Genomic DNA, 12,011 nt, shown 5'->3' on the forward strand with positions numbered 1-12,011 from the left:
AAAAACACTAAATCGTTGTCCGCATATTTTAGCATATTTTTAGACTGTTGATTTTTTTTTCGATGTAAATTTTATACCACAAGTACGTTTCTATATGTTGAACTTGGGTACTACGCGTATTGAGGGAATTTATTTACATTTTACAGTATGAGTAAAATTAGGCCATATGCATATAACATATAGGAACATAAATATGATTCAAGATTTATAATACAAGATGACATTATATTACCTATCTAACATGCTGCATATTTTTTTTTCTTGTACAATTTTAGTGTGAACGGTGGTCTGTTTTTTCGTGAACCTTAGTACTTATAATTTTTATAATAAACTGCTATTAAAATCAAAATTTAGATGTAGACGTTCGGTCAATAAAATACTAACGTAACGACATTTGATAATACGTAAAATTAATTAATGAAATAGATATGAATTAATTTATTTCATGTCACATTTTACAAAGAGTAACATTTTTGTCAGAATATTAAGCTATTTTTTCTTTTTACACTCTAAATAATCAACGTATTTAAAGTTATGGTTTTACTTCATTTGTTTTAAAAATATGTTATTATTTTTATTGTGTTTATCATACTACTTACTTGGTATAGTTTCAATATTATGATTAATTAATATTCAAAAAATATAAGTTTTTAAAAATATCTGAAAAATAATTATATTTATATTTTATAACATATTATAATGCCATTAAAAAAAATATAGGTGGGAAATTTCCATCTTAGAAAAATTTACTTATTGATAAGAAATGTTTGGTGGGAAATTGGTCCTAGAATCTTATAGTTCACGGGCTATGTTACTCATAAAAATCAAATATATATTTTGTTATGGCACACACATTACATCTTATATAAGTTATAAAATAGGTAATATACGCCATAAATATATAATCATAAGTAACTAATTGAAGGACAATTCACTGCGATGATTATACAACGTACGAACTAGGTCAGCCAAATCCTCTCACGTCGTACTTCGTAGTTGAGTTGGTACACATTTTTATACGATAATCATAAATCGTTAAATTGTAGGTATAATGCTGTGTACTATACTATATACAATTAGTACTTTAGTAGTTAGTACCACGAAGGCTAAATTATTAATCTAACCTTCATGGTCCAGACACCTAATTAGTACTTATTCTATTTTGAATTAATTTTTTTTCCCTCCTTGTGATATTTAGAGTTTGACATATAAATTATAATACAAATGCATAGTGAATAATAAGTGCTATAGAAATGTAACATAATACAGTGGCTAATAACAAATGCATATAAATTCACAAAGCTAATGAACATTCCATGTTTGATTTTTGATCAATTCAAATATGTGTCATATTTTATATTTTCGTATGACCATTGACAATCGTTATGATTATTGGCATCGTACACAATTATATTTATTACAAATAAACATTTATACAATAATAATATATTATGATAAGTAGATTGTTATTAAATGTATTCGTTTGAACAAATTAATAATTATTTTTTTACATAAGTAGTTTACCTACGACTGAAATATAAAGCCACAATATATGCAATATGCATAATGTTTCCAAGACAAACTTAACATGCTTATAAAAAAATGTTTAAGTAACAGTAAAAAGTGTAATGCTAATAGTAATAGTGTATCTAGGTAAGTACATACTTATAGCATATCCAAACACTCTCACTCAAACAGTAGTTTATATTTTCTAATAAGTAACATGGATATAGCATTGAAAAACCAATACTTTTTTAAAAATTGGAAGCAAATTATCACAAAGTATATTATAGTAAATTTATACTAAATAGTTGGTATATAAAACACTAAAAAAAAAAAAGCAAAATACAAAAATATATTGCCTGGTTAGCAATTAGTTACCATCTTAATAGACAAGATCGTAATAATATCCTATTATAATATCACATGATAAAAATGTATAATAAATAATGATTTTAAATAGTAAAATAACTATTCAGCCGAGAACACTGTTAGCCATAAATAGGCTATTATAACAATTATATTACCGCCCAATGGCAGTATCTCTGTGTCCCGGATCTTATTTATGTTATTTTCCTCCTTACACGTCATACGTTATGTATATTGTATATTCGTTCAAATTTTCTTGAATAATATTTAGATGTTATTGTCTAGTTTTATGTCAGCTCCGATAATATTATTCTTCTTCGGATTATTAGGAGTAACGCGAGATAATTGTTTAAACTGTCCGTGCATGATCGTTGCACATGATTTCGGTGTTAGGTCCAAACCAAATTCTTTACACGTATCTTCGAATGTGTCTTTCAACAGTGGTATTAAACTGTGATCTAAAGCTGGGAACAAATGGTGTAATGTATGGTCACCAAATGTCGCAATCGTTATAAATATATTATTGATCGGCTCGTTTCGTTCTGCACTGGTTATCATTTGATGTATTCCCCAATCAATGTATTCATCACTAGAAAAAAATAAAACAGTATTGCAGTATTGGTATTCGAACAAAATAAAAGTTCCTTGGAAAAATGGTACTATGTTATTATTAATTTAACTTTTGAGCGAACCTCGATAAACCTGACAAAACACTATAATTAGGTACCAAGAAATAAAATAAATTACGAAATTACATTCGTGCAATGACCAAAAAAAAAAAACCAAGGCTATTATGATTTTATTTTTTATTTTGGACGTGGTGTTTTTATTAATAGCGGGAACGATTAACGAAGAACTTCGATAATCGTATAAAATAATATAGTCCTTGTAATATTTATTGTACTCTAGTCTCTTGGCATCCTCTAAATATTACAAAATATTATTAGTTGTACGCAGCTTATTAACACAAGACTTAAACTCGGTTAAATGTATAATAATATAATAATACGCTGTTAAATCTAAAAACACCTATTAAATAATACTGAGACGTATTTAAATAGAACTATTGATAAGTTGACACATTTTGAAGGTATTTTTAAGAACACTATAAGGACACTCCAGAGTTCAAACAACCTAATATTACCAACAAACATGATAACTCCTAAAAGAATAATTTGCATAAATTATGCAATGTAACGACCATTGGCCTGCAATAATAATGACCGTGCATTACATTGCAATACAAATAACAAAAATATAAAAAAATGTTTAATGCTTATTGTGGGTGCAATATAATATTCAAAAATCAAGACTCGTGAGTCATGGTGTACCTCAATAATTTAAGTTATTTTTAAAGAATTAACTCTGAAGTCGAATTTAAAGTACCTACCTATTTTAACTACAAAACGTATAATAACTCATAATAATTTATCTGTAATTGAATACCTATACCACGAGTAACCATTTCGAGATGGCATGGTTAAAATTGTTTAAGCTTATTCGCAATATTTTGATATTATACTATTTATTTAAGTTTTAGTACCTAGTAAAATATTAATACACAATCCTTATAGCAAGTCCTTATACAATACCTACGAAATTGATATCTAGTGGGAAGAAATGTATCTAACAATTTTAATTATAAATGTAACTATGTTTTTTTTTTTTTACTTGACGTAGTCTCCGTCGTGAAAGTTGTCCGGAAAATGATGAGAAGCACTGAACCCAATGAACGTAAACATAAAACTGCTTGTCAGAACTACGACAAGCCACGCAATCATTACAGAACTTATGGTCATTTGTCCACATAACATCAATATTGCAGGTATAACAAACATGAGTAGATCGGCTTTGTCGTTATTACACTTGAAAGTTCTAAAACAATGTTTATGTACGCACAATGATGATTAATTTGTAATAGTACAATATTGGATTATTTGTATACGACAAAAGATAGGTACCTAATGACCAATTGGCCAGGAATAATAAAAGGGTATATGACGGGTGTGAGATATGGGAATAATCGAACGGTAAACGGTTTGTCTGCAGTCGGAAACCAATGGATGAATGGATACAACAGTGACATCTCTAAGTCTTGTACAGTGTTTGTGTATATATGATGGCTGAGTACGTGCGATATTCTCCATTCGCTAAAAATAAAAACAAAAAAAAAGACATCACAAAACGCTAAAAATTGTCAAGCTGAGCCAGGGCAAGTCAATGATAATTTTTAACTGAGTTGAGTTAAGTTGATGGAAAACATTTTAAAAAGTTTAAAGTTAATAGTTATCCTAATTTTTTTTAAACCCGGTTAAGTTATAAGTTATTAGAAAGCTTATAATTAACTTATTAACTTAAGTTAAGTTATTTTGTATACATATATATATATATATATAAATATAGCTAGTTATATGGTTTACAACAATAAAAAGTAAATGCAATATAAATCATAAAAAATAATTTTATCTTATTTATTATTTAATTATTTATAAATAAACGAAATTGGATTTGATTCAATGTAACTCGTTATTTATTAAGTTTATTTCAATACAAATCAGTTGAGTCGACAATTATAAGTTAGTGAAAATTAAATTTAAAAAAGTTAAAATCAACTAGACTTTGACTTTTTAACCCGTCGATGCCCGGGCTCGGGCTGTACTACGAAACGTGCATTCCAAATAACATTATGACGACGGTGCGCCAATAATAGTTCACATATAATAATAAATAATTGTTCGACAACGACAACTCACCGCACGGATAATAATACCAATTGCACGTAATACATCCTCCAGTTGTCCTTGAGGTGCGTGAAATTGTGACTAGCGACGGTGCCGAGCGCCAAAACGGTGCCGGCCAACAGCGCCAGGAAAAAGTTTTCCGTCTGAGCCACTCCGACGCACAGGGCCAGCGCGAGCAGGTAATACGTGTCGACGACCAGCATGGACTTTATGCGATAATTGTCGCCGTCCACGTAAGACAACTTTTTTGAGACCCTGGACTTCAACACGTTGTAAAATCCGTCCGGCTTGAACGTGAAAGGCGATTTCCTGGGCGACTCTGCCTGCCGCACGTAGAATTTGTGCATCACCGCCGTCGCAGCTTTGCCGTTCACGTGGTACGACTCGAATAATTCAGTGATATCAGTGCCCTAGACATCGTGTTACAGACGACCGAGGTTTAAATTATTCCGCCGATATATTTTACACGGTCGTTACACCTTACGAGTATGAATTCTATATTTCTATCAAGTATAGTTGTTGTTGCCTGTCAACAAAACCTTCGTTTTGGTAACGTTTTACAGCGAATTATTGTTCGGGATTTCGTTTTGTTTTCCGAGGAATAATATTATTATTATTGTCTTTTATTCGGGTATTGTAATGCCGAATCGAATACGAAAATCAAACGGTAAATCGTCTCAGACAGTAATACAAAATAGTGTGGATGTGTTTGAATGTTTGATAATATTTAACAATAATATTTTAATGTCAAACAATATATTTACCTACTTACTGGTATACTATAACTGTAATAATTAAATATATTTTACTGATAAACACATTTTTAATATGTGATAAATATATTTTGTGGTAAGATAATAGTGATAATCTAATTATTTGTATTTTATTTAACCGTCAAATATTTTTAAAAGCAAAAACTATGTTGTTCGACAAATAATATTATCCGTCATGAATTCGCTTAGACCATAACATATGTTGTTTACCTAACATAACAATGTCAATGAATGGTGCCTGTTTTGATAGTAAAAAGTATTAAAAAAATGATATACGTAGGCTTAAGGAAATACTATACATATACCAGTGGCGTAGCCAGGATTTTTTTTTGGGGGGAGGGGGGGCTGATCAATTTTTTACACAGTGGTTGTTTAGTTTTTGATCGAATACCATAGACCATTAAAATAATTTTTAAATTTTAAATTTTATTAACATTTCGGGGGGCTGCAGCCCCCTCAGCCTCCCCCCCTGGCTACGTCACTGACATGTACTCTAGTCTCTAATGAAGGTAACGTGTTTCAAATTTATTAAATTTGAAAGTGCCTATCTTATTAGTGATATTACGTACTCTTGATGTATTTATTATTATTTATTCCTATTATTTTATGCAATCTGGTATTGTGTTCATTAATATTATTATGGTTGAAAATTTGAAATATATATTTTTAAGTAGTAGGTGAGTTAAGTAGGTACATACTTTTGTAATTTCCAACCACTGTGGTCCTCCTGGGTGCTTGTGTATCCATTGTTCAAGATTATACAATCCATCGTGAATTCTCCACAACTCGTCTGCACCGTCTTCCTTTCGGCGTGCCTCAATCCAATCGTCGGCCGATTTTATATTTTTGTCCGTGCTCGATATACCGCTCCATACGGGCCAACTACTAGTTCTCGGAGCCATAATTTAAGAACTGTTTAAAATATTAATGACATAAAGTGTTTAATAATAATACAATGCACTGTTCAATTTCAATCTTAGCCAATGGGTATAAAAATTATGTTTATAAAAGTTTGGTACCTACGAAAAAAACACATAAAAAATCCTTACGAAATGCCTTATAGCTCGATGTTTTTTTTTATACCTTGAAATTTGAAATATTGATTTCTCGAATGCTCTAGCAATAAGAGGGGGTTTAAAAAAATTCACATTGTATAATTATATTTAAGAAGTTATTTGGAAAAACCTTGATTTAGATTGTTTATCAATAAAATTATAATTTTACTTCTTCAGGTCAAAGGTTATGTTTTTATATACAGCTAACATATACCTACGGTTGGTATATTTCAATGTTATACCTTAAAAAATAGATGGGAAAGTGAATACCACTCTAGCTGTGCATAGTACATTATAGTAAATACTAATTATATTTTATGTTATTATTGATATTAAAGTAGGTAATTTATTTTACTGGTAGTCATTTATAATACAGTAAAAGTACAATCTAAATATTATCAGAAACCATTCTCAAATTAGAAAATTGTATAAAAAGTAGTAAAATCTGTATGCGCAGTACACAAAATAATAATATAAAAAAAACGAAATTGTAATATAATGAATTAATTGCTCCACTCAGAATCTAAAAGCTCTGAGGGAGATCTATCCCCATCATCCCACCTCCCTCCCCCCACCCCCCACATAACTATACTCCAATGTAGTGAACTATCGTACAATTACCTACTTATACTTAAAATGATTACGCTATTAAAACCTTATTTCCATAACGACTAATTTAACAAAGATTAACTACGTATACAGTCGTACAGATTATTATCTCTTAATCTACCACATCGTGTTCATCTGACAGTCGTGACCTTGTTACCGTGGTTACCGACAACTAACGTTATTTTTTTGCTCACTTACACTCCACTAGATATTATACGTAATCGTCGTATTTAATATTATATTGTTTTTCATTGACATTTAACCAATTAAATAGGAACTCAACAAATGGTTCGTTCAACATTTTATAATATATATTATAGCCGTATATAGGTAATGTTATGAATTTCACTATTTTATGGTAATCGGTAAAAGAGACCGCGTAAAAAATCTAGTGCCTATGACATAATATGTGTTTTCCTGAAAATTGAATTGTATTAGACACTCGACATTGATGAAAATGTTGGCAAACCTATTGTCTATTGACTTGTTTTATTAAAAAACAGTTTAATTAATTTGAATTATTTGTACCTACCTATCTTATTCTGCCTGCATAGTAATGGTTAAACGATTATCCATTAGTTGCTTGTTGCAGAAATTAAAAAAAAATTTACTAAAGTTACATTTACAGACCAAACTTGATTGGTTTTAAACCAGGTTTAATGTAATATAAACTAATATATTAAAATCTAACATCAAAACCCCTGGTTTTTCTACAGGGAGAAATTTTTTGGTTTTATATTATAATAATAAGTACATTAATCTTAATAATTATGTACATTACAATGTACTTAGCTAATAAGGATAAAACTTGTTATAAATTATGTATACTGCTGTAAACTGCTTTTCTCCCGGCTAATGACTTCATTGTTGAAGCAGTAATAAAGTATTAAGAAAAAAAATAAAAATTTGATGGGTTCTTTTCAGTGGACTTTTTTCCCCGTAGTTTTTCCACGAATCAACAGTTGCCTGTACTTTATATTGCTCGAGTAGGTATATAATATAAACTAATAATTGTTCAGATAAAACAGTGTCAATTTGAACATATTTCATTCGGTTTAGCAACATAATAAATAATAACGCATTAATTACCTATTGGTCATATTTAGGTAGGTAGATATACATAATTTTAGACTCGCCCATTGCGCCTTATCTGTAGTTAGCAAATAACTTGTAAGTTAACATGCTCTAATAATTAGATGGATACACATATAGTGTGCAACTTTTACCTACTGTTTAAATTTGATTAGTTACCTATATACCTACCTAAATTATACATTTATAATTAACATAAAATATTGATGACGACTGACGAGTACCTACTGTATTTTTTATTCATACACAAATTACACGAGTAGCTTAGATACAAAAAAAAATGTATTATACTGGTAGGTTTAGTTATTAGTTACCTACATAATATAGATTCTAGTAATATCTATATGTATTATTATAGTTCTATACGTACCTACAACCTGCCGGCTGTCTTGTTTTTACCAACAACTATAGAACAATGCAGAACTATGTAAAACGTAATTAACAGAATGGAGCAGTTGAAAAAACGAGATTTACGAAACATATTATTAATATATTACATTGTAAAATATATGATTAAAATTGATGATTAGGTAGTGATCAGTGATATTCAACTACTGTTGATAGTTGATGTACGTAGTTAATAATCATAATATTATCACCTAATCAATATAGGTAGGTAGTAATGAACTCTAATCAACTTACTTGAAAGTAGAACCTATGATACCTGATTTTATATACCTACCTACCTATAGATATAGAGGTATATTATACACATATTGTGATATATCATTGGGTTATAAATATAAACATAACGACAAATCGGATTATAATAATAATATAACCAGTTATATTCCCATACAGCCTACAGTTGTGTCTGTAGTCTGTACCTACTATATAGCCTACCTACCTGTTACTTCCGAAGTCCAGCTATCTAACCTTGTAATTTGGGACAAGGATGCTAAAAAAAAAGTATAAACATCGACAGGTACCTACCTACCAATTATATCGAAATTCAAGTTTCATTCACTCATTTACATAATTCTAGTCCATGGTGAGTTAGCACATTGTCAATTGTTGAGCTTCTTGATAGCTTACCAAACACGAATAATCAGGAAACCGACGAGGGATGCTGTATACATATTATATGATGCGACGTCTGTGTATAATATAATCGAAGGTTTATTATAAATATTGTTTTGTCAGGCTTTTCATCAACATATAATCGTTACTGAACAGACAAAACTATCGACAAATTACGCGTTTTGAACATCAATAATTTTAACATACATTTTGGGCAAACATATTAGGTAGGTACCTACCTAAAATATCATGTCGTTGTTTTAAAAATAAATAAGAGTATTGTCATTACCTCGAACGTTAATTTATATAAGATAGCTGAAATAAGACGGATGATGTACATCGTAATGACGTAAATAAATAAAAATACGTATGACAACGTAATATTTTAACATACATATTCAATTATACACCTACATAGAATATAAAATATAAATTTATCAATTTGAATTCTTTGATTATTATTTGTACATGGCAATAAATTATTTTATTCTCTCTTTTTTACTAAAATATTTAGAATGTCACATTATTGAAATCTAATTTGAGAAGGTAATTGCAATTTGGTTGAACAGCCGATCAGGATAAGTTTAACTAAAAATATTTTTTTTTTTTTAAGTAATAAAATATCCAAATATTTAAGTTCTATGAATATTAAATTTCAGTGAGGACATTATATAAGACCATATATATCTTATAGGTATGTACCTGTATAAAATAAACGTCGAAAAAGAGAAGATGCTGAAGACAAAAACCTTTTCGGTCGTATGCCATTAGTCATTATTATATGTATTTTGATATTGTTAAAGCATTCAGACAGAAAACTTTGAGGTACATATACATTATTATTTATATTTTTAACCAAAAACTAATAATGGATAAACGCTAACTTAAAATGTCAAGTCAATGTATTATAATGTGACAATATAAAATATACATAGATTTGTAAGAAATATTATACATTTATATTAATAATACTGTAATATACTTAGGTATAATAAAAAATAATTGAGGTTTGGTACCTCCTCACGACCTCATTGTTCGGAAACGATTAAATGTATCAAACATTTTTGATTAGTTTTATTATGATCTACGGTTCTTGACTTTTTGTACACATTGACATTAAAGGAAGATGTACCTATTAATTCGTCATACCTAAATAATCTGTAATGTATACTACTGTACTCACGGAAATTCAAAATATTAGATACGTATTTCGAAGGTTTGAAAAGATTAAAAAAAACTCTGTATTACAACGTTCGAGGTGTTTGAATTACACGAAGACTAACCAGAGTTCAATTTGTAGATGATTGCAAAATGGTGGTTTAATCTAATTACGTGTGACAGTATGCCGATATTTTATGCCCACATATCACTATAAACAATATTAAATAGGCACAAATAAATGTCTGTTGTAGATGTCTTAAATACATAACTATAAATTATGTATATCATAGTTGAACAGAATAAATGTATCTATGTGTGCAATTTGGTGTACTTATTTAAATAGCATGGTGTATACATACGATTACATCTAAATCATATTAAATAGGTAACCAAGTAGAAAAAAATTAAGTTTATTCATATAATAGTTGACTTACTTCAAAATAAATTCCATAAATCTATAAATTCATAAAGATCATCGGCGGCTGAAAATATGAAAAAAAATACTTATTATTACGACGGAGAACGAAAACTAACTGGCATATTCGGTGCATTGTAATTTTTATGAAATTCAGATGACCATGAATAAAACATTGGTTTTCAAGTCAACCGGTACTAGACCGTTTGAACACCCAAGGTCAATAACATAACGCTCGCTTTTTCTCTATAGATATGTATAAAATAACAAAACAATGTTGGTTAATGTATTTATAACTTACTTTATTTTTATTTCTTAGCTAAGAAGTAAACATCAAATAAAAAAAAGATTCAAACTGAATATAGGTACGTAGGTTACGTTCATTGGACATTCATTTGATTCGCTTAAGCATGCAAAAGTGGACGAGTGGACCAATAATAATTGTATTAAAAACGAGTTTCATTTAATATAAATATTTACGTAATAGGGATTCGAATCAAAATAATAAAAAAAGTTCCATTATTCATAAGAACAATTGTGAGTCGAGATACTTATCTGTTATATAATTCAACAAGTTTTTTTAGTAGCATTCTTCCATGTAAAGTTTGATCTATAACGTAATATAATTAAATTATCAGTAGCAGCTTTTGTACGGCAAATTAATTCGAACTACCGATTTTAGCGCATACTATAGTTACAATAAGCTATATGCCTATATTTGTTTACAGATTAACCAGCTAGTATATTCAAGTCCGTAAAATCACTCGACCGATCAATTTTGATTAGGTTTACCAAAACAAACCCAGCATTTCGTACCACCACCGACAGCCTCAACAGAACATTCAACAAACTATTATAAAATATAAATTAATTGTTCGTGGTTAATTCACTCTAGATCATTGGCGCAACTAGGTGCAAAAGGGTCTTTACTCTTTAGCATCCCCAAGTTCTATTATTATTATAGTGAAACACCATGAATTATCCGTTTTAAAATTATGTAATACTTACCGACCGAAAAAAAAATTAAAACACTTTTAGTCATAACTAAAAACCGGACTTAATTGCAGCATTGAAAACATACAAAACTTGCATCTTAAAATTGTATAATTGCACTAAAAATTACGTAAGAATTGCATAATAAATTGTACTATCAAAATTCAAGTTATCTAAAAAAATTAGATAAATAAACTTTTTGAATTAAAATTGATAATTAGATACTTTCCAAATTAAGTTCATTAAAATTAAATCTTCAATTACTTAATGTTTGTACAAAGAA

General features: G+C 29.1%; 1 protein-coding gene across 2 annotated transcripts; it reads right to left on the reverse strand.

Annotated features, from left to right (window-relative positions):
- Positions 1-1,301: 1,301 nt before the first annotated feature.
- LOC111037965 (cytochrome b5-related protein-like) lies at positions 1,302-10,868 on the reverse strand. 2 transcript variants are annotated; one of them, XM_022320852.1, is made up of 6 exons: positions 10,755-10,868; positions 6,082-6,295; positions 4,623-5,020; positions 3,831-4,019; positions 3,541-3,744; positions 1,302-2,458 (listed from the first exon to the last, which is right to left on the reverse strand). In XM_022320852.1, exons 2-6 carry the CDS (start codon positions 6,283-6,285, stop codon positions 2,137-2,139), a joined length of 1,317 nt encoding a protein of 438 aa, XP_022176544.1. In that variant the 5' UTR covers positions 6,286-6,295; positions 10,755-10,868; the 3' UTR covers positions 1,302-2,136. The 2 variants fall into 2 exon arrangements, with proteins under 2 accessions (XP_022176544.1, XP_022176545.1); XM_022320853.1 differs by lacking the exon at positions 10,755-10,868 and adding an exon at positions 8,510-8,692.
- Between the last annotated feature and the right edge of the window lie 1,143 nt (positions 10,869-12,011).

The sequence above is a fragment of the Myzus persicae genome, unplaced genomic scaffold (genome assembly GCF_001856785.1).
Source record: "Myzus persicae strain clone G006 unplaced genomic scaffold, MPER_G0061.0, whole genome shotgun sequence".
NCBI classification, from domain to species: domain Eukaryota; kingdom Metazoa; phylum Arthropoda; class Insecta; order Hemiptera; family Aphididae; genus Myzus; species Myzus persicae.

Bases quoted from the DNA above. Each gene is read 5' to 3' on its own strand.
- LOC111037965 (XM_022320852.1), bottom strand. From the start codon at position 6,285: ATGGCTCCGAGAACTAGTAGTTGGCCCGTATGGAGCGGTATATCGAGC. The intron at 3,745-3,830 runs GTACCTATCTTT...ACATTGTTTTAG, and splicing joins CCTGGCCAATTGGTCATTAG to AACTTTCAAGTGTAATAACG. The intron at 2,459-3,540 runs GTAAAAAAAAAA...ATTTTTTTCTAG, and splicing joins CACGACGGAGACTACGTCAA to TGATGAATACATTGATTGGG.